This window comes from Lepidochelys kempii, chromosome 1 (genome assembly GCF_965140265.1).
Source record: "Lepidochelys kempii isolate rLepKem1 chromosome 1, rLepKem1.hap2, whole genome shotgun sequence".
Taxonomy (NCBI): Eukaryota; Metazoa; Chordata; order Testudines; family Cheloniidae; genus Lepidochelys; species Lepidochelys kempii.
Window position 1 is genome coordinate 313,818,968 of NC_133256.1, and position 23,993 is coordinate 313,842,960.

The 23,993-nt window shown below is 43.2% G+C and overlaps 2 protein-coding genes across 2 annotated transcripts in view; one reads left to right on the forward strand and one right to left on the reverse strand.

The window, feature by feature from the left end:
• Positions 1–23,993, forward strand: part of IL17REL (interleukin 17 receptor E like) — a 349,944-nt gene that overhangs the window by 267,903 nt on the left and 58,048 nt on the right. The gene's annotated exons all lie outside the window — the stretch shown is intronic.
• LOC140910601 (uncharacterized) lies at positions 6,206–14,712 on the reverse strand. Its single transcript, XM_073341997.1, has 3 exons — positions 14,596–14,712; positions 12,280–13,310; positions 6,206–6,214 (listed from the first exon to the last, which is right to left on the reverse strand). The coding sequence occupies exons 2-3, from the start codon at positions 13,276–13,278 to the stop codon at positions 6,206–6,208; spliced, it is 1,008 nt and encodes a 335-aa protein (XP_073198098.1). The 5' UTR covers positions 13,279–13,310; positions 14,596–14,712.

Here is a 23,993-nt window from a genome sequence, read left to right on the forward strand (position 1 = left end):
CCATGGAGGATGCAATAAGGCTGCCCTCCCCAGAAACCTTTTGCAAAGGTTGAGGGAGTACATCCAGGAGAGCTTCCTTGAGATGTCCCTGGAGGATTTCTGCTCCATCCCCAGACACATTAACAGACTTTTCCAGTAGCTGTACTGGCCGTGAATGCATCCCAAGTCTTCAGAGAAAATTAATCTTTAAACACATTTGCTTTTAAACCATGTATTGTATTTACAAAGCTACACTTACCAGAGGTGCCTTCTCTGCCTTCAAAGTCCGGGAGCCCGCCTTGGGAGGGTTGGGAGGATATTGTTCCAGGGTGATAAACAGGTCCTGGCTGTCAGGGAGAACAGTTTCATCCTCCACCTCATGATCATCTTCCTCGTCCCCAAAATCCTCATCCTTGTTGCGTGAGACTCCCCACCCTTGCAGGAGTCCATGTACAGGGGTGGGGTAGTGGTAGGGGCACCACCTAGAATTGCATGCAGCTCATCATAAAAGCGGTATGTCTGGGGTTCTGACCCAGAGCGGCCGTTTGCCTCTGGTTTTTTGGTAGCCTTGTCTGAGCGCCTTAAGTTGCACGCGGCACTGCTACGGGTCCCTGTTATAGCCTCTGTCCTTCATGCCCTTGGAGATTATTTTCAAATATTTTGGCATTTCATCTTTTGGAACAGAGTTCTGATAGTACGGATTCATCTCTCCATACAGCGATCAGATCCAGTACCTCCCGTTTGGTCCATGCTGGAGCTCTTTTGTGATTCTGGGACTCCATGGTCATATCTGCTGATGAGCTCTGCGTGGTCACACCACACTGGCCAAATGAAATGAAATTCAAAAGTTCCCGGTGCTTTTCCTTTGTACCTAGCTAGTGCATCTGAGTTGAAAGTGCTGTCCAGAGCGGTCACAATGGAGCACTCTGGGATAGCTCCCAGAGGCAAATACCGTCGAATTGCGTCCACACTAACGCAAATTCAACCCGGTGATGTCGATTTCAGCGCTAATCCCCTTGTCGGGGAGGAGTACAGAGATTGATTTTAAGAGCCCTTTAAGTCGACAAAAATGGCTTTGTTGTGTGGATGGGTGCAGGGTTAAATTGATCTAACGCTGCTAAATTCGACCTAAACTCATAGTGTAGACCAGGGCTAAGAAGCAATTTTTCAAAAGATTTACTGTATTTTATAATGGCAATTACCCTTCAAACTAGTTTTGAGTCAAATCTAACAATCCTAACTCAGTCAAAACCCCAAGTATGAGCTAATGGAAGTTTTATCTGCATAAGTAAGGAGCATTTGGCCCTATGCCATTATTTAATTTATGAAGAACAACATTGTATTATATACACATAAGTTGACAGCTTTCCTTTGCTGTTCTAAATTGTATTTAGAGACAGATTAATTTAAAATGTTTTCTTTAGAAACTAATGATAGGAAATCTATTTCATTTTGCCAAACACTGTGTGTGGGTTTTGGGAGAACCTTGTAAAGTAATGAGAACTGCGTACTGTATACAAGGACCACCTTTCAGTGAATGAAAAATGTTGAAGTATAAGAGGCCTTTCTTAGTCTTGGTATGGAGCTGCCAGCATTGTCAGTACAATTTATTCACACTGTTCAAGTGCTTATGAAAGCTATGGAGCAGCATGATCTGTAAGTGATTGAACAGACAATACTCCAGAGCTTTGAGAACAAATAAAAAGCCACTATTACAGGCTGCCTGCATCATAATGAGAGCTTTCTAGGAACTCTGCCAGTCTAAATAAAACACAGTCTTGCTGTAATTTTATATAGAAAAGAGGACTAAGGCTACACCATACCCTACACAAACGTTTTGCTCCCACTTTTTCCATAGCCAAGTGATAATCTGACCTGAGGCTGTGTATGCCAAGTTTAATTATGCTTTCATATTCTACTTTCCATTAACAATTATACTTCAGCTAACTGGTTACACTGCTAAATTTCATCTTCCAATCTAAACATATCTGTCCTAATGTCTGATTTACTTAACTCATCTGAAAACAATTATATATCCTCTACTGTACATTTGATCCAATAAATCTACAGTGGGTATAAACTGGCCAAGAAGAGATAATCCATAGAGTTTAGCCATTAATATTATAACACTGAATTTGTACAAACAGTTCTTAAGGCTGAAATCCAGATCCTGGTGATCTATGTGGAGCAGTTATGCCATTCCCCTTTTTATGGGGTGAGGAATAGGAAGAGCCATGGAGTGTCAGATCCTTGGCCCTACAACCTTCCATCCATGCATACTGCTAAAGCAGAACTCTGCACTGGCAGGGCTTACTTGCCCCCTATCAGCTCCCCTGAATGCAGCCCCAACCTTGCACAACAGAACTGTACCAGAGGCCCTCACCAGCCATAGAGGTGGGGGTTAGATTTGCCCCTGAGGGTATGTCTACTTAGAATTAAAATTCCATGGCTGGCCTGTGTCAGCTGACTTGGGCTCATGGGACTGAGGCTGCAGAGCTGTAAAATTGCAGAGTAGATGTTTAGGCAAGGAGGGAGGGTCCCAGTGCCCATGCTCCGGCCTGAGCCTGAATGTCTACACAGCAATTTTTAGCTCCTCAGCTCAAGCCCGCTGACCTGGGCCAGCCACAGCCGGGCTATGAGTCTTTTATTCCAGTGTAGATGTACCCTTAGTGAGTTGATAAATGACTGATATTTTGACAACAAGTTAGCAGATGGGCTTTGCACCAGGGCCTCAGTGCTAACAAACCCTGATTCTGTCAGACACGTGGGGAAGCAAGTTCTACAACCAAGGAGTCTCCATTGGAAATACCTGCTACCAGTAGATATTCAGATCAAGGGTCTGTTAGTGAAAATGCATTTGCTGACGTTAGCTTTGTGGTATCCTTTCTTGTGAACCCTCAGATTGTGTAACTGGGGGAGATGACTTGTTTGACTTTACTCTTTTCCGGGTATGTTCCGAAACTGAATAGGGTAGAAATCCCTGCTGTGATGTTTAGAATGCAAAGCTGTGTTAGACCCTGCACATCTTATAAAATGTGCAGCAGCCATCTCTAGCACTTTTTTAACCTAAGAGGGCTGTAGTGATTCAGCCGAAGGCTCTTGTGGAGCTCTTGCCTTAGTTCATATACACTTTGAGAACACTTTACACTGTTAAGGGAGCCAATAACCATATTTCAGCTTTTTACAGCTGTTTCTTCTGTAGAGTGCTTAAAAACAATTTGCAAGCATTATGTGATCAAGGAAAATTATATTTTTATCAACTCTCCTTATATTCCAAAATCAGCTAAACCATTTTTTCCTCAAAGTTGAAATTTTTAAAAAGTCACTTTTAGGTACAGGCCAAAACTGAAAAATTTCAGCCTCAAAAGTAGATGTTTTATAAAGATAACAATGACTGAAAACAAGGGGCTAGAATAGAAAACATTATGAAACCTTAAATATAATGGTCACTGTTGCTTCTGCTATCATACTCACTAAACATAATCTAATAAGGAACAAACAAATGATTTCTTATAAAGCATTGCTAAACATTAGCATTTTTCAAATAAAAATCCTTTTTCATTTTATTAAGAAACTAATGACTTACTGTTGACATTTCTAATTATGTTTTTTTCTCTTTACATCAGGAAAATAATGGAGAATAGAAACTATTTTGGTATCATAAATGTTCAAACTACACTTTTATGAATCTAAAAAAAATTCTCTTTGAAACCATTTAATGAAAAAGAGAAGGCAAAGCATGAGGAGAATTATTTGGCAAAGCCTTATCATTCTCAGTTTCATTATGTTCACATTTCAATGAAATCCCACAGAAGAACCAAAGGGGCTGATTCTGACTTCCCTTATATCAGTTCTGCACTGATGTAACTCTTCTTAGTTCAATGAATTACTGCAAGTTACACGGCTATATGTAAGCTTATAATTAGGGCCAAAGTGTGCCTCTCTTTTTTTTTTTTCACTTGCATCCCACCCTTAACATTAAGCAAAATAAAGAGCGTTCATAAAGTAGCTCAGTCAAAAGTGAACACAAGTACTTATAAAGGAGAGAGTGTGTCTGCCAGTAAAACGTGGGCCTTTTAGTATGGGCTTAACACAAATGTATAGTGACACACAAAAGTGTGCACTAAAACTTGAAAAATAAAGGTGAAATCCTGACTCTGTTGAAGTTGATGGGAGTTTTGGCACTGATTTCAATGATGCTAAGATTCATCCTGAGTATTTGGAAATGTGGATGGCGTTAAAATTTGCCAGCCTACAGAAAGAAATGTAAAATTACTTAAATACACCAAGTATGGATCCTTGCTAGTTGCTATCATTATCTAAGACTTTCCATGCAGTAGAGTGATCACTGTTAATTAAAAAAGAGTTAGATTGTGAACTTAAATCAGATCGTTTGTGCATAGCTGCCAATAGTAGATTGATGTACGTGTTTGAGGGTCTTAGCTGCAGCTTCCATTCAAAATAGTAGGCAACTAAGGATGTTCTTCTGTTACAAAAGGTGCATTCGAAGAGGACTTGGGCTAAAATATTTCTAAAAGAAGGGTTGTATAGTCTCTCAAAAGTGGGATGTTTCACCCGTAATCCAGTTACTTGTATAGTGCTATTGATAACAAGTGTAGCTGTGCCAAATGTGCAAGATATTTCACCTGTTTGGTGGACTAAACATTGCAGAACAGTTTACTGAAAAGCATAGTCTCTAGTAGAAATGGGGGGAAAATAGGGGGGGAGAGAAATTAACTGTCTTTCTTTCATTTTTGTATCAATATTTTGATTTTTTTTTAAAATTTCATCTGATTTCATCTGATTTAAATTTCAGCTGATTTAAAAAAGAGGGGAGGGGACATTGTTGTCTTGACAATGCATCTAATTTTTTTTTGCCATATTTGGCCAAACTTTAGAAACTCTGTGGGAGTTTCTACCCATTTGTGATTTTGCACATCTCCAACCACCTCTCCCAAGATTCTGCTGCTCCTTTTCTGTGGCTCTCCTTAGCTTCAACTTCTGCTTTTTCCACAGCTGCTCTGCTCCCTCACTGTCTTCCTGCTGCTGGGTAAGATGGTGGAATGGGGGCAGCTGGGAGTCTCTCACCCCTCTCAGCAAATGTGGGGACTGGGGACAGGAGGGAGTTTCTTCACACATTCCACCCCATCCAAGCCTTGGTATGGGAGCAGTTCTGGGAATGGAAGAGGAGGGCAAAAGGACAGCCAGTTACAGGGTTTGCCATGTATAACCATAGGAAAACTGAAAGGCTATGGGAAAAACCTGTAAATTGGCAATCCTGGAAAAGGCCTGAGGAGATACACATGAAGGACCAGGGAGAAGGAGACTTGAAGAGGCAGGAACCCTGTGTAAATGCCTGAAGAGGTTCAATGGAGTAGGAGGTTGCTTGTGAGGTGTGCACTAAGGAGTGAAGACTTAGACTTGTGATGAAAACAGGAAAAGGATTGGTTGACCTGGGATGAGAGAAGTGGTTTGGACTCAAGACTTGATGTGTGCACCTGTTCTTCTGTAGGGGTTCCAGGTGGGGCTTTTTTAGAGTGTGGCGGGAAGACCCAGTTGTCACTCCCTTACATCGAAGGGGAAAGTTGCATTGATGCTGGGTAGAGCATTCTGATCATGTTTTGTCATGTTTGGATTTTGGAAGGAGAGGACTATGGTTGGTTTGGTTGGAGGATCAGACCAAATTAACTACCAAACTGAAGAGGGGAAACTGAGGTGCACACAGGGGAAAACTGACATAGTGGCTATTCCAATGCCTAACGAGGTAAGCTGCTGCTCCAGTGACACTCTGGAGAATGTAGGGCATATTTTTTGGAGGATGACCTAAGACTGGTGAATCATAGGTTAATCAATGAAGGCCATGCTGCCCTCAATATGTTCATGCAACACGCAGTTATGTCATTTGGGAGGTCACCATTCGGCTTGATGGGATCATATGGTTCGAGGCTCCTGTCAGCTCACCCATGCTGTGAATCTGAGGGCAGAATTTGGTCTTTTATGTGAAAAGAGCTCAGGATTAGGCCCCAAATATATAATTTAAAGACATATCTCTTTAAAAAAATTGACAATATGTTTGTCAATCCAACATGCACAAAAATCTTTTTATGGGTCATCAAAATAGAGCCTCTTCAGAAAGTGAAATGCTTCAACAGAAGTAAAAGTATTGAGGCCAAGTGTACAAATTAATTTAGAATTAAAAATAAATGTACTTAATAAGAAAATGCAATTATTTTATCTGAAAGAAAAGAACAAACATGGTAGATTAACGTCCTCTGAATAGTAAATCTATAAACATTTGTTGCAATAAAACAAGAAAACTGATTAAAGATTAAAATTTATTAACATTAGAAATGTTCATTATATTCAACTATTCTTTAAAAATTTCTCCTAATGTAGAGCAATCTGGGAGATGTTATTGACAAGTTAGTATGTTGTTTTTCTTTTTTAGCTTTGTTTAGAATGAGCAGAGTTGAAATAACTCAGGCAGCTAAAATACCTTTTACAGATTTATTTTCTGAAACAAAAAGAAATGGTGTTCAATACAAAAATGCTGTTCAAGTAAGATGGGTCACAAAAAGTGACCATCTGTCATACATTATTTTAGTGTAACCTCTGCCTCATAAAATAGGGCCTTCCCTGCTCTCTTGTGGCAATGTGAAGCTATTTCAATTCTATTTACACCCTCTAGGCATCAGCATGATTTGGAAATCTAATAAAGTAACTCATCAAAGAACAAGCCATGTGCCCAGAATTTGTATTACTATACTACAGGGAACCCAAGTGGTATTATCCTTTAACCATATGTCTTCTAAAGCTCCATTTATTGCCATAAAAATCAATGTTGTTGTGGTGGAAAGTGCCAAATAAGGCTAAACAAAAAATGTTACACAGAATACTAATAGTGTGCTGAAATTCTTCTCCCAAATGAACAGAAATGCACAGTTCACCAGAAAAATATCACAGTATATTTTTAATCTTCTTAAACGGATATCAGAGTATGCACAATTCCAGTCAACTTGTGTACATTTTAAATCCACAGTCATCACATTAAAGACAGCAGAAAACATAACAACTGAAGGCCACACTTTTTCATATTTAGATTAGTTCTAGGAAAGAGACTGGAACCATGCCAACTTGCAGCATTTCGTCTTGAGCATTCCCTCACAGGAAGAAGGAGTTTGGTTGGTGGTGAATTTTGCTGCCTTCCCCTGACAAGAGTTCCACTGACAGGGGGAAGGGGGTGGGTGTCAGCCCTCCATATCCACTTAGCTGCTGAGATCTGTGGGAGCCCTGTGTCTACATAAAACTTCTAGGCCTACCGGCTCACCTAGTGAAAAGGAAACTCAGACATTAGTGTTCACAAAGGCCCAGATCCTCAAAGGTATTTAGCGGCAAAGAGTCCTGTGGCACAAAGGTATTTAGGTGTCTCTCTGCCTCTATATGTGGCAAAGTCCACCATTTATGTGCCACGGGCGTTTTCAAAGCCACCATTTAGCTGCTGCCTAATCCTATAGCATCTAAGTCCCTTAGGTGCCCAAGTTTCCACCAGTTGGCATTTGCAAAGCCTCCCCACAGCTAACAAGCTGCACTGAGCCCTAGCTCAAGCCAAAGCCCTAGAGGCTCCTGTCAAGGTTCCTCCCCCACTCCGAACTCTAGGGTACAGATGTGGGGACCTGCATGAAAAACCTCCTAAGCTTATCTTTACCAGCTTAGGTCAAAACTTCCCCAAGGTACAAAATATTACCCCCGTTATCCTTGGAATGGCCGCTACCACCACCAAACTAATACTGGTTACTGGGGAAGAGCTGTTTGGACGCGTCCTTCCCCCCAAAATACTTCCCAAAACCTTGCACCCTACTTCCTGGACAAGGTTTGGTAAAAAGCCTCACCAATTCGCCTAGGTGACTACAGACCCAGACCCTTGGATCTTAAGAACAATGAACAATCCTCCCAACACTTGCACTCCCCCTTTCCTGGGAAATGTTGGATAAAAAGCCTCACCAATTTGCATAGGTGACCACAGACCCAAACCCTTGGATCTGAGAACAATGAAAAAGCATTCAGTGTTTTACAAGAAGACTTTTAATAAAAAATAGAAGTAAATAGAAATAAAGAAATCCCCCCTGTAAAATCAGGATGGTAGATATCTTACAGGGTAATTAGATTCAAAAACATAGAGAACCCCTCTAGGCAAAACCTTAAGTTACAAAAAAGATACACAGACAGAAATAGTTATTCTATTCAGCACAATTCTTTTCTCAGCCATTTAAAGAAATCATAATCTAACACATACCTAGCTAGATTACTTACTAAAAGTTCTAAGGCTCCATTCCTGTTCTGTCCCTGGCCAAGACGACTACAGACAGACACACAAACCCTTTGTTTCTCTCCCTCCTCCCAGCTTTTGAAAGTATCTTGTCTCCTCATTGGTCATTTTGGTCAGGTGCCAGCGAGGTTACCTTTAGCTTCTTAACCCTTTACAGGTGAGAGGAGCTTTCCCCTGGCCAGGAGGGATTTCAAAGGGGTTTACCCTTCCCTTTATATTTATGACACGCCCCCCAAATCTCAGCTAGGGTGAAACACTGGCTGGGATTTCTTCCTGGAGCTCTAGGAAAACAGAGTTAATAAGACACATGCATCTCTAAATATACTACCAAGTACATAAAGACTAACAATATTTTCCACATCTCAAGGACGATTTTAACCAGTTGATTCTGGGAAACTTTCACGGGAGAGTGCATCAGCCACTTTGTTAGAAGCTCCTGAGATGTGTTGGATGTCGAAATCAAAATCTTGGAGAGCTAAACTCCACCGAAGAAGTTTTCTGTTAGTTTCTTTGACGGTGTGAAGCCACTTTAGTGCAGCATGGTCGGTTTGCAGGTGGAAACGCCGTCCCCAAACATATGGGCGTAGCTTTTCCAGAGCGTAGACAATGGCATAACATTCTTTTTCAGTGACTGACCAGTTGCTTTCCCTCTCAGACAGTTTTTTGCTGAGAAACACTACAGGGTGGAATTCTTGATCAGGTCCTTTCTGCATTAAAACTGCTCCCACACCACGCTCGGATGCATCTGTGGTTACTAGGAACGGTTTGTCAAAGTCTGGGGCCCTTAGTACAGGGTCAGACATGAGTGTCGCTTTAAGCTTGTTAAAGGCCTTCTGACACCTTCCGGTCCACTGAACAGCATTTGGCTGTTTCTTTTTGGTTAGGTCTGTCAGTGGGGCAGCGATTTGGCTGTAGTGCGGTACAAATCGTCTGTAATAACCGGCCAAGCCTAAGAAGGATTGAACCTGTTTCTTTGACTTTGGGACAGGCCACTTTTGGATAGCATCCACTTTGGCCTGTAGGGGGCTGATAGTTCCTTGACCCACCTGGTGTCCAAGGTAAGTCACTCTGTTTAGGCCTATTTGACACTTCTTAGCCTTAACAGTTAGTCCTGCCTCCCTTATGCGCTCAAGGACTTTTTGTAGATGTTCCAGGTGGTCTGCCCAGGAATCCGAAAATATGGCCACATCGTCAAGGTAGGTGACTGCATATTCTCCTAATCCCGCTAGGAGACCATCTACAAGTCTTTGGAAAGTGGCGGGTGCATTTCGCAGCCCGAAAGGGAGTACATTAAATTCATACAGCCCGAGATGTGTGATGAAGGCTGACCTTTCCTTGGCAGATTCATCTAGCGGTACCTGCCAGTACCCCTTGGTTAAGTCCAAGGTAGAGATGAACTGGGCCCTTCCCAGTTTCTCTAATAGTTCATCTGTGCGTGGCATGGGATAGTTGTCTGGGCGAGTTACAGCATTTAGCTTACGGTAGTCCACGCAAAAACGTATTTCCCCATCTGGTTTGGGAACTAGAACCACTGGAGATGCCCATGCACTTTCAGAGGGGCGGATTACACCCATCTGTAACATATCCTGGATCTCCCGTTCTATAGCAGTTTTAGCTTGAGGAGACACCCAGTAAGGGTGGACCCTAATTGGGTGAGCATTACCTGTGTCAATGGAGTGGTATGCCCGTTCAGTCAGTCCTGGGGTGGCTGAGAACGTTGGCGCGTAGCTAGTGCACAGCTCCTGGATCTGCTGTCGCTGCATACGCCCAAGGGTCATGGAGAGGTTCACCTCTTCCACACCACCAGCACATTTCCCTTCGTAGTAAACACCTTCAGGCCACTCAGCGTCGTCTCCTCCCTGGGCTGTAAACTGACAAACCTTTAATTCTCTGGAATAAAAGGGCTTTAGAGAATTAATATGGTACACCTTAGGCTTTCGGTTGGAGGTGGGGAATGCTATGAGATAATTAACAGCTCCCAGGCGCTCCTGGACCACGAATGGCCCTTCCCACGATGCTTCCATTTTATGGGCCTGGAGCGCCTTTAAGACCATGACCTGGTCTCCTACTTTGAAGGAACGCTCTCTGGCATGTTTATCATACCAGGCTTTTTGCTCTTTTTGAGCATCCTGTAAGTTTTCTCTAGCAAGGGCTAAAGAGGTTCGGAGGGTGTTTTGTAGGTTGGTTACAAAGTCCAGAATGTTAGTTCCTGGAGAAGGTGTAAATCCCTCCCATTGCTGCTTCACCAACTGCAATGGCCCCTTAACCTCACGGCCATATACAAGTTCAAATGGGGAAAACCCTAAACTGGGATGTGGTACAGCTCTGTAGGCAAAGAGCAACTGCTGCAATACTAGGTCCCAATCATTGGAGTGCTCATTTACGAATTTACGTATCATGGCCCCCAAAGTTCCATTAAACTTCTCCACCATGCCATTTGTTTGATGATGGTAAGGAGTGGCAACCAAGTGATTTACCCCATGAGCTTCCCAAAGGTTTTTCATAGTTCCTGCCAGGAAATTAGTCCCTGCATCTGTGAGGATGTCGGAGGGCCAACCTACCCTGGCAAAAATGTCTGCTAGTGCCTGGCACACACTTTTAGCCCTGGTGTTGCTTAGAGCTACTGCTTCCGGCCATCGGGTGGCAAAATCCATGAAAGTCAGTATGTACTGCTTTCCTCTGGGTGTCTTTTTCGGAAAAGGACCCAGAATATCCACAGCTACTCGCTGAAATGGAACTTCAATGATGGGGAGTGGCTGGAGAGGAGCTTTGACCTGGTCTTGGGGTTTTCCCACTCTTTGGCACACCTCACAAGACTGGACATAGGTAGAAACATCCTTGCCCATTCCCTCCCAGTGGAATGACCCCCCCAAACGGTCTTTGGTCCTGTTCACCCCAGCATGGCCACTAGGGTGATCATGGGCTAAGCTCAAGAGCTTGGCCCGGTATTTAGTTGGAACTACCAACTGTCTCTGAGGATGCCAGTCTTCCTGGTGTCCCCCAGAAAGAGTTTCCTTGTATAAAAGTCCTCTTTCTACAACAAACCTGGATCGATTAGAAGAGCTGAGAGGCGGTGGGTTGCTCCGTGCCGCCGTCCAAGCTCTCTGGAGGCTTTCATCTGCTTCCTGTTCGGTCTGGAACTGTTCCCTTGATGCTGGAGACATCAGTTCCTCATGGGATTGTGGACCTAGGCTTGGTCCCTCTGGAAGCGATATAGGGGATGGAGCTGTTTCTGTTGACTGTGAACCGCTCTCCGCTGGTGCACTATGTTGGGATTCAGGCTCCGGCTGAGCCTCTTGTGTAGGGTTATCGGCTGCTGCCAGTTCAGGTTCGGTGGGGCCCTCTGGTGTTGAGGTTGCAAGTACTGGATTCAGTGCTGACACGGGGTCTGGTGTTGGTTGTTCGGCTGGTTCCGGTTCTGGGACTGGTTCCGTCTGGGTCTCTGGGACTGGATCCACTACTGCTGTTGCAGACATTGGCCTGGGGTCCAGGTCCATCACCTCTGACTGGGTCCTGATAGAAGTTTCCGGAACAGAGCTAGGCCTCACGGCTTGTTTAGCCTGGTTGCGGGTGACCATTCCCACCCTCTTGGCCTGCTTCACATGATTGGCCAAGTCTTCCCCCAACAGCATGGGGATGGGATAATCATCATAGACTGCAAAAGTCCACATTCCTGACCAGCCCTTGTACTGGACAGGCAACTTGGCTGTAGGCAAATTGAAAGAGTTGGACTTGAAGGGTTGAATCGTCACTTGGATCTCTGGGTTGATTAAATTGGGGTCCACTAAGGAAGCATGGATAGCTGACACTTGTGCTCCGGTGTCCCTCCACGCGGTGACCTTCTTCCCGCCCACACTCACAGTTTCCCTCCGCTCCAAGGGTATCTGGGAGGTATCTGGGCCTGTGGACCTCTGGTGTGATTCCGGTGCAATGAACTGTAATCTGTTGGGGTTCTTGGGGCAGTTGGCCTTTACATGCCCCAGCTCGTTACACTTAAAACATCGTCCAGCTGACGGGTCACTGGGACGAGGAGGGTTGCTGGAGAACGGGGTGGTGGGACGATAAGGGGTCTGGAGGGTTCTTTGGGAGGTAGGTGGGGCTTTGGGCGGCCCCCGGTAATAGGGTGTGGTCTGGGGTGGTCCCTTCTGGTCTCCGCTCCAACTGCGACCAGTTTTCTTCTTCTCTGCCACCTCCACCCATCTGGCTCCAATCTCTCCTGCCTCGATTACAGTTTTGGGTTTCCCATCTAGGATGTATCTTTCTATTTCCTCAGGAACACCCTCTAAGAATTGTTCCATTTGCATTAGGAAGGGCAAATTTACTGGAGATTCAACACTTGCTCCTGATATCCAGGCATCCCAATGTTTCACAATGTGGTAGGCATGTCGGGTAAATGACATGTCTGGTTTCCACCTTAGGGCTCTGAACCTCCGACGAGACTGCTCGGGTGTTATCCCCATTCTGACTCTCGCCTTGGATTTAAACAGTTCATACTTGTTCATGTGTTCTTTAGGCATTTCAGCTGCCACCTCAGCTAAGGGTCCACTGAGCTGCGGCCTCAGCTCTACCATGTATTGGTCAGTAGAGATGCTGTACCCAAGGCAGGCCCTTTCGAAGTTTTCTAAGAAGGCCTCAGTATCATCACCTGCCTTGTAGGTGGGGAACTTTCTGGGATGGGAAGTGGTACCTGGAGAAGGATTGCTAGGGTTTGTTGGTATATTCTGCTGGGCCTTTATCCTCTCCATCTCCTCCACATGCTTCCTCTCTTTTTCCTTCTCCTCCTCCACATGCTTCCTCTCTTTTTCCTTCTCCTCCTCCACATGCTTCCTTGCCTCCATTTCCCTCTTGTGTGCAGCCTCCTGTACCTCCTTCTCCAGCCGCATGAGTTCTATCTGTCTTTCATGTTCCCTTTGTTTTTCCTCAGCCTGAAATTTGGCTAATTCCAGCTGTAGTCGAGCTGAGGATTTGGTCATTCTAACCTCTCTGTTTTTAACTAACTTTACACCTGAGGTTTAGAAATAAACAAACAAAACTTGGCTGTAAAATTTTGCTGTGCTGGAATAGAATACCTATTCTCTGATAGTGATTGTCAGCCTACAGAAAAAGACAATTCCCTTGTCTCTGCTCTGGGCCCAAATTAAAGCAAAAAACCTCCAACTACTTGGAAACCTGCTTACCCAGCCCAACGAAGAAAAAAAAAAATTTCTTTTCAAACCTGTGCTCCTTGTAAAACAAAAAAAAAAAAATCAAAATCCTAAAAAAAACCCTGCCACTTTTGTCTCCAGGCAAATGGGTAGAGCACACACCCCCTATTTACTTTTAGGAAGAAAAGAAAAAAAAAAACAAACCTCTGGGTTGGAAGACTGTGAATTTCCCTGCAGGAGTTAAGTACCCTGCCTCCAGGCAAATGAAACCTGCAATTCACAAGATAATCCCCTTTTGTCTCTGCTTGGCCACAAAGCAGAGAGAAACCAAGCTGCTTTCAGTTTCAAAGCTGCCTTCTGGACTTCCTAAAAATTCCTTTTTAAAATCTGTATTTCTAGTTCAAAAAATCTCAACTGGATCTCAAAATGATTTCAGGTTAATCCCACCGCTGCGCCACCATGTCACCGTTCCTCCCCCACTCCGAACTCTAGGGTACAGATGTGGGGACCTGCATGAAAAACCTCCTAAGCTTATCTTTACCAGCTTAGGTCAAAACTTCCCCAAGGTACAAAATATTACCCCCGTTATCCTTGGAATGGCCGCTACCACCACCAAACTAATACTGGTTACTGGGGAAGAGCTGTTTGGACGCGTCCTTCCCCCCAAAATACTTCCCAAAACCTTGCACCCTACTTCCTGGACAAGGTTTGGTAAAAAGCCTCACCAATTCGCCTAGGTGACTACAGACCCAGACCCTTGGATCTTAAGAACAATGAACAATCCTCCCAACACTTGCACTCCCCCTTTCCTGGGAAATGTTGGATAAAAAGCCTCACCAATTTGCATAGGTGACCACAGACCCAAACCCTTGGATCTGAGAACAATGAAAAAGCATTCAGTGTTTTACAAGAAGACTTTTAATAAAAAATAGAAGTAAATAGAAATAAAGAAATCCCCCCTGTAAAATCAGGATGGTAGATATCTTACAGGGTAATTAGATTCAAAAACATAGAGAACCCCTCTAGGCAAAACCTTAAGTTACAAAAAAGATACACAGACAGAAATAGTTATTCTATTCAGCACAATTCTTTTCTCAGCCATTTAAAGAAATCATAATCTAACACATACCTAGCTAGATTACTTACTAAAAGTTCTAAGGCTCCATTCCTGTTCTGTCCCTGGCCAAGACGACTACAGACAGACACACAAACCCTTTGTTTCTCTCCCTCCTCCCAGCTTTTGAAAGTATCTTGTCTCCTCATTGGTCATTTTGGTCAGGTGCCAGCGAGGTTACCTTTAGCTTCTTAACCCTTTACAGGTGAGAGGAGCTTTCCCCTGGCCAGGAGGGATTTCAAAGGGGTTTACCCTTCCCTTTATATTTATGACAGCTCCAAAGCAGGATTTTCATACTAGGCCGGAGACTATCTATTTCACCACCCTGGCCTGTAGACATGTTCTGAGGCATGCCTAAGACTTGATACTTATCATACCCTGCATCAGGAAGGCTAGATGCAGGCTACTGATAGGTAGGGGGCAGCAGAGTATCCTCACAAAAGACAGCCAGGGGCCACAGAAGAACATAGTGCAAACATGCGAGAGGTATTGAATGTTAGCAGGAAACAGAAAGTAGGTGAAAGAGAAAGAGAGAGGCTTTCAGCTCCAGGGCACAAGCTGTGGGCTGACCTGGCTTTAGCACCTAACTCCAGGAGCAGGGTCATGGCTGAGGATCCCAACTGGAGGGAGGTGGCTTTCTGTGGCACCATGTCAGTCATGGGCACCTAAGTCCCTCTCCTCTCTTTACCCCTCTCCTGGGCATTTCATTCCTTGGGAAGGTTAGGCAGCTCACTGCTCAGTTGGCTGGCTTCAGACAATCTCTTCCTGAGGCTCCTAACATGCATTGTATGAGGCGCCTCGGTGCCTGGCTTCAGGGTGAAAATTCCACTGGGTGGCAGGCCACTTAGGGTTTGGGCATTGCAGTGTTGAGTGGAGGAACCCCTAAGTAGCCTTAAGGATCTGGGCCATAGTGTCTCTGAGTGCCAATGCCAATACCTCCCTCCACTGCTGCCTCTGGGTGCAGGGGAGGGCCATGCCATGGTGAGGAAATCAGCCTAAGTGAGGCTTAAAGGTTCAGAATTAATTTACACTAGAATTCCCTGGGGAGGGGTGGAGCCCCAGCCAACCACCCACAGAGCTTGGCCCCTTCAGACCATCCATGGAGGGACTTCTGTGAACAAAAGGATGGAGAAGCTTGCCACACAGCCTCAAGTCTTCCCTTCCTGGCCGCTGCCCAGATCTGCTTGCCTCTGCTTGTAGAAGTAGAGTTGAAGATGTTGGTTTTAATCTATAAAGTCTTAAATGTCTTGAGATTTGCCTACTTGAGAGACATGTCTCTTCCTGTGTGTGTTTGCCACAGCTGTAAATGGTGGGGGTGTTTGGCTGGAGCCTTGTTGGTTTATAGGGGAGAGTGGGGGCTGGCAGGGCATTCTTTATGAGGGCTACTTTTTCTTTGGAATTCATTCTGCCTTCCCTTGTCAGCAATGGTCCAAATCTGTTTTTCTTCAGGTCATGGTACAAAACCTTTTCTCAGGCCTGTTGGGGATAGGGGAGGGGAAAGAGAAGAGAGAGAGCTGGTGTATTTGATGCTAATGAGGTATCTCTTGTTTTTTAATTTTCCAGTAGGTTAGTTTCTCTGAGCAATGGGGTGAAGATAGGCCACTGAATTTATTGTGGATTGTTAGGTTTTGTCTGTTTTGTTTGATATGAAAGTTATGGCAATGTGCCTAGAGTCTGAAATAGGCTCTTTTAAATTAATTAACTATTAGAGTTGTTTATTTGTACTGAGTTAACACCCAGAGGCCCCAATCTGGATCAGGATCTCATTGCACAGGAAGTTCAGCTACTACAGTGATTGTTTGTATTTAGACAGACAGAGCCCCTGTCCCCAAAAAGCTTGCAAACTAATTTGAAACCAGATGCAACAAGACTGTGTTAAAAAAGTAGGAGGGATAGAGGGAATGGATATAAACGGTACTAAATAAGTAAATAAAATACAATTTGCCCTTTAATCCAGAACAATTCAAAGGCTGCTTTCAGAAATATTGTTCCATTCTCATTACACATTCGATCCTAATGCAAAAGTATTTTCTCTTTAGATATGCCATTATTATACGTGGGCTCTTTGTATACGTAAGTGTATAAAATAGCTCTAATTCCAAAGAAGAATTTCTGACAATCTCTTTGGTCCTCTTTGTATTGTACACAAACATTTATGAAACACCATAGTCTCAATGTTCTTCATAAATATTAATGATGAATGTGTGGTGTATATAGAGCGAATTTAATAATGCAAAATCAGCATTCACTAGCATTTATTGAAATTCTGAAAGATTGTCAGGTTCAACTATGATAGGCAGTTTGATCAGTAGTTAGAAGACTGGGAGTCTGGACTCATAGGTTCTTTTCTTCACTGTTGGGAGTTCTATGATCATGGATAAGTCCGTTAGGGTAACACTTTTTCAAAAGTGCCTAAGTACCAATTTCAAATAAATTTGGACACTTAGGGCTAGAATCACAAAAGGACTTGGACAGACAACTGCCACTTAAGTCATGTAAATCCAAACTTAAGTGACACTGGCATTCACAAAACTCCTGCTCAGCTGCCATCTAACTCTGGAGGTGCCTAAATTCCCTAGGCGTTTCCACTGTTAAAGTCAATGAGGTGTCTAGATTTCAGCAGCTGAACATGGGCACAGCAATCTAACTTCTAGCACCGTCCAGCAATTCAGCACCTAACACACAATGCCATTCACAAATTGAGTATTCCCCATTTTCCTTGCTGTTGGGGCTCAATCTGGTAGGCATGCTCAGAATATGGGGGGAGACAGGGAGGGGGACGTGGCAGCAGTGGCTCCTTTAATAATCTTTGCCTGGTGGATAGAGCATTCACCTGGGATGTGGAAGACCTGTGTTCAGTTTTCCCTTCTGCCTGATGTGAAGAAGGGATTTGAATTTGTCTCTCCCATCTCTCAGGTGAGTGCCTAACCACTCTCCCTACCTCAATTACTATTTAACTATTTATACAGAGTGGAATAGCTTCCACATGAGAAATGGAGAGAAACCCTCACTGAAATATCCCATCATTCAGTGGTTAGGGCACTGTCCTGAGAGATGGGAGACCCAATTTCAAATTGCTGCTCCACATCAGGGAGAGGAGGAATTGAACCAAAGTTTCCCACCTCCTGGGTGAGTGCCCCAACAACTGGGATAAAGGTTTTTGGTGAAAAGGGAGAAGGGTGTTCTGCTGCTGTGGTGGCATTTCTTGCAAAAAACAGCTTAGGCTGTTTGTGAGAGAGTTCACAGCAGAGATAAGTGCCTCCCTCTGGCCCAGCCCTAGGCTCTCAGTGCCTGAAAGGGGCAGGGCTTAGGACATACCCCTTTGTCAGCATTTACTAGTGGCTAGCTTAGGTGGGTCACTGCTCAGCACACTGGTTTTTATGAATCCTATTTTTAGGTTTCTGACTCTCCCCATGTGTTGTATAGGGATCCTCGGAGCCAAACTTGGGTCTTTGAATTCCACTAGGCAAAAGCTGTGTGTAAGTCCCCTTTTGTGAATCTGGCCCTTATACAGTGTATGTTTTTCCCTTTATCTGTAGAGCCAGATGCCTAGGGCCTGAGCCAAAGCCCACTGACATCAATGATAGTCTTTTGAATGACTTCAGTGGGCTTGAATCAGGTCCTTAGTTACTAAGTGTTCAAGGCTCTGAGGAAAATATTTAAAAGCTATCACTGCAAAACACATCCCAACATAACCTAAAATAGCTTCTCTCTACATAAAATGTCACAACTTTGAAGTTGGCACTTACCCAGGACTGAATCTTGCCTGTCCTGCGCCTTTGGCAGGCACCATATTTTGGAGAGAATTCTACATTTTGGAAGCAAATTTTTCTGGGAGATAGAGTTTTTAAAAAAGCAGCTGTTTGGAATGTTGCAATAAGTCCTAGGGGATGGATTATTGCACAGAGAGCAGGTGATGTGGTCAAAGGTGAGTAATAAATTTGTCACATGCATATACAATTTATAACAAGCCCATGTAGCTTATTCCAACAATATCACACCTGTGTGGGTATAAAATTTAAGGTGACTTTTACCAGCCAGCAACAATCAAATGACTGGCGATGAAGGAATATTCCAGTTCAATCTAGATTAATTTAAATGTGCAGTAGTGTCTTCCAGCGGTGAATCCTGCAGAGTGCTTCAGAATTTATGCAAAGGCTCAGTGAAGCAGACAAGTGATCTCTCAGTTGGGTGTGGAAGCTTGATCCATGGCCTTCCAGTTGGATCTCTTCTGTGAGTGAGAGAACCCTTTTATACTTGGTCAGCCAGCTCCGTCAACCCACTGTGAACTTGATGGAGCTTCTGAAAAGCTGCATGTTCTACAAAACATGTGCAAATTGTAACATAATCTCAAAATGGTCTCTGGTGTTCCATCATAATAGTTGTGTGTCCGTATATGGGGAGACAAGGCAGTTTCTGTGCAGGTTGTTTACAAACTCTCTAAATCTGTTTCAGCAGCCTTTAAAATGTATGATCCACACAAGATGAGATGGAGAAAAAGAAGAGTAGAGAAGGAATGCCATGTGTTTGTTACAGGAGGAAATTAGAAGCTGCAGACAGGGTTGAATAATTTCTTTAACACGAATAAAGTTTTTCTCATCTCAGTTAAATTATTCAACATTTCTGATGTAAATAATTTACAGAAATAGATGGAGATTAGAACCAGCTAAATGGAAGACAGAGATAAATTTTGGTCTGAAATGAGCAATGTGCTGTAAATTTGTAATCCAAAGAATATGAGAACTATATCCCTCAAAATAGATAATAAATGTTTGCTGGGTTTTTTTTTTGTCTGGTGGCCTGTTTTTCCCCACTTAATTATGTCTTATTGCTTTAAAAAGATATCTTAATTCCAGTACGTGGACAATCAGCTATTTTCTATAATTGTATGAACTAATATATGGAAGAAGAAAAGCTTAATGAAGTATATTGTTTTGGGGGAATCAAGCCAGTTGTAAATTTAGCCCTGCAGCTTATTCCCCAAGGGCATTGGCACGTGCCACTCTATATAGTGAAAGGAACATGACCCACCAAATGCATGCATGATCTCCATAATGGCAAAGAAAAAAGATTAAGGTCTAGTGAGGTCTAACAGAGGGCAGGGACCAGAATTTTGAACAGATGGTATACAGGGGCCCACTGGCCTCTTGAAAGCCAGGGGAGTGGAGAGAATAGGCAGATAGTAATTAGCAAGAGGCGATAAAAAGACGCATCCAGGATCTCCCCAAACATCTGCTTCAAAGAATAAAGAGAATGTTCTGACCGTGAACCTTAATTAGTTTAAAAAATACTGTTTAATTTTTGAAAAATATATACGTATGTATATAAAGCTGAGCTGTGGTGAGCACTGTGGTTTGGAGCATTACAGCAGTTTGTGTAATTACTGATTTGTTATTTTTGTTTTAGAAGGGTTGTATATAGCATTAAACCTGTAAATGCGAAAGTTATAATCAAAAAGCCAACTGTCACTTTTTGGAATCAATAAGCTCTTAACAAAAACTTGAATCTTTGATAACTCATAGATTGATATTATTTGCAGTGACCTTTTAAATGGCTACGTTCCCTGCTTGTCATGTATCTATATGGCTATGTTTGTCCTTTTCCTGTTTATTTCTATAGAAATAGCTCAAAGCCTAAGTCTGTGTATCTGGTTGAAGTTTTCTGAGCTGCACAAACTATTGCAAATTATCACAAAGAAACCTGATTTCTTTTGTCATGATTTACTTGTGACCAAAACCAAACAAACACTTGCTGCTGGCCTATGCCTGCTGACATGAGCTCCTGGGGTTCGGGCTAAGGGGCTGTTTAATTGTGATGTAGACATTCCAGATTGGGCTGCAGCCTGAGCTCTGGGACCCTCCCACCTTGTAGGTTCCTTGGGCCCAGACTCCAGCTCAAGCCCAAATGTCTATATCACAATTAAACTGCCCCTTAGCCCAAGCCCTGTGAGTGAGCCCGAGTCAGCTAGCATGGGCCATTGGTGGGTTTTTAATTGTAGTGTAGCCATACCCTTACTGCTGGGCATCAAACCAAAGAAAACTGCTGAATCTCAATGAGGATTTAATCCATTGTTGAAGTGTTTGAGCCTAACAATAGTCCCATACCATAGTCACAAAGAAAGCACCAGACAGGGAATTTGACTGAAAAATGTTTTGTATGTGCTTAATACTCTATTTTAAAACAATCATTATAATTTAACAATAATCTTTTCCTTACCTCCGCCCTAAAATTAATTATTTAATAAAATACTGTCAACAACAGCATGAAAAAGGTATTGAGTAGTTTTCTGGAGGACTCTGTGTTGGCCCCAGTTTTGTGTAATATTTTCATTAGTAATCTGGAAGATTTGGTAAACAACATTTTGAGAAAATTCACAGGAGATGCTAAACTGGAAGGTATTGTGAAGAACAGTGATAACAGAAATAATCCAAAGAGACCTAGTGAGATCAGAAATATGGGAAGAAAATAAGACAGTCCTGGCCCTGAGGAGTTTAAAATATAAAATGATTAGTAGGTATAGTGTAGGTAAGGTAATTAAAGGTCCACAATAAAGGCAATTTATCACATGGTATACGATAGGAACATCATCTCTACATTTGGAATATATGGAGTGTGTGTATATATGTGAGAATGAAATAAACTCCGTGGTACCCAAAGAAAACGATAAGAGGCACATTTTAAGTCAGTGTTTCAGAAATCAGTAGAAAATCTTTGATTCCCCAGCAATGGAGAGAGGTAAACAGTGGTGTCCCCCAGGGGTCTGTACTGGAACCAGTACTATTCAACATATTCATAAATGATCTGGAAAAGGGGGTAAACAATGAGGTGGCAACACTTGCAGATAATATGTAAGCAGAGTCAGGATGAGCTCTACCCTGACATCTGGTGGCAAGTTATGGTGGGTTGTGGAAAATAACTTCAGGGGCCGATCTCATTTGCATAGGCACACCCACCCTGCCTAGATGGTCACTTTGGCTGCTGTAGGAGCCCTAGTTTCTCTGTTATTGGAGCAGGAATAAACTGTTATTATCTTGATTATGTGAATCAAGGACAGTGGAACTGTACTTGGCCTTTTGTTATGATGGAGGGACTCACCATCAACTAAGCAGCACTCGTTAGGCAAGGGTCATGGGTTCCAAAACCCAGTGAAGGGAGAGAGGCTGGGGACAGGTATTAATACTTGGTGGTATGGGCCCCTGGTGAAGACCTTACACGCTAATTGTACTTCCTCCTCTCTCCACTTTGGAATATTGGAGCTAATTTTGATTCCATTAAGAGTCTAGTTACAGGCTGCTGAGCTGAATTCACTTTGGGCTAATGGTGCACCAGCACTGGGGCTCCCCTACTACAAGCTGAAATCACAAAAGAGCTAAACTTACTAAGAGCTGAAATCACTGAGTGTTATGTTAAGTAGTGGGGGAGCCTGAAGATATATGGTGGAGCAGTTTGCAGGACGACTGGCAGAGCAGAGCAGAGCAGCTGGTGGAGCAGAGCAGTTTGCGGGACGGCTGGTAGAGCAGAGCTGCTGGGTGGAGCAGAGCAGTTTGTCAGATGCCTGGAGCAGCTCATGGGGGCAGCTGGCAGAGCGGAGCCCCATGGAGAGGTGGGGCAATCAGCTTTGGACCACGTAAGGTGCCCCTTAACCCCCCTCATCTCCACCCAGGTTGGGAGGTAAAATTCTGCAGATAAACTTTTGAACTCTGGGACTGCCCTGACCAGGGCCACAGACTTTTGGGTTGTTGGACTTTTGGGACTTTGGGTGATTTTGGGTTGCTGGACTCAAGAACCAAAGGGAAAGGACACACCACAATTTGCTTGGGGTGGGTTTTTTGCTCACAGGTTGTGTTATGAATCCTTTGGTGGTGTTTCCCCAACATAATGCCACATTGTTTCTCTCTGCTATTAAAAGGCTTTTTGCTACACTCAGACTCTGTGCTTGCGAGAGGGGAAGTATTGCCTCTTGGATATATATTTGTCCCAGGTCACTGGGTGGGGGCTCGAGCCGGTTTTGCACTGTGTTATTGGAATGGAACCCCCAGATACTGAACCTGGCCCTTGTTGCTGCCATCTCTGACGGGCAGAAGGATTATAATACAAAACTACTTGAGATAGTTAAGTCCAAAGCAGACTGCATAGAGGTACAAAGGGATCTTGCAAAACTTGGTGACTGGTCAACAAAATGGTAGATGAAATTCAATGTTTATAAATGCAAAGTAATGCACATTGGAAAACATAATCCCAAATACATATATAAAAAATGATGAGGTCTAAATTAGCTGTTACTTACTCAAGAAAGAGATCTTGGAATCATTGTGGATAATTCTCTGAAAACTTCCACTCAGTGTGGAACACCAAATTAAAAAAGCTAACAGAATGTTGGGAATCATTAAGAAAGTGTTAGATAAATAAGACAGAAAATATCAAATTGCCTCTGTATAAATTCATGGTACTCCTACCTCTTGAATACTTCATGCAACTGTGTTCGTCCCATCTCAAAAAAGGTATATTGGAATTGGAAAATGTTTAGAAAAGGGCAACAAAAATTATTAGGAGGGGTATGGAATAGCTGTCATATGAGGACATTAATAAGACTGAGACTTGTCAGCTTGGAAAAGAGATGACTAAGGGCGGATATGATATAGGTCTATAAAATCAGGACAGTTGAGAAAGTTAACAAAGAAGAGTTATTTATTCTTTCTCATAACACAAGAACTAGGGGTCACCAAATGAAATTAATAGGCAGCAGGTTTGAAACAAACAAAAGGAAGTATTTCTCCACACAACGAACAGGGGAACTCCTAGCCAGAGGATGCTGTGCAGGCCAAGACTATTATAGGGTTCAAAAAAGAACTAGATAAATTCATGGAAGATAGGTACATCAATGGCTATTAGCCAGGGTGGGTAGGGATGGTGTCCCTAGACTCTGTATGCCAGAAGCTGGGAATGGGGGACAAGGGATGGATCACTTGTTGATTACCTGTTCCGTTCATTCCCTCTGAAACACCTCATATTGGCCACTATTGGAAGACAGAATAGTGGACTAGATGGACCCAGTATGGCCATTCTTATGTTCAATCCCCACCTGTGCTATCAATCAAAACAGCAATTGGAGGGTTACTTCTCTTACAGTGCTTTACTCAAAATACTACTTTTCTCTGGTTCTGAAGCAGCCTTATATTACAGGTTGTTTGCAGTGTTGTACCTATGTTGCTCCCAGGATAATAGAGAGGCAAGGTGGATGAGGTAATACCTTTTATTGGACCCAACTTCTGTTGGTGAGAGAGAGAGAGAAGCTTTCAAGCTATATAGAGCTCTTCTTCAGGTCTGGGAAGTGTACTCAGAGTGTCACAGCTAAGTCCAAGTCTATACTACAAAGTTTTGCTAAGGCAAGTTATGTTGGCATACAGCTGCTGCAGTTAGTGTAGTGCTT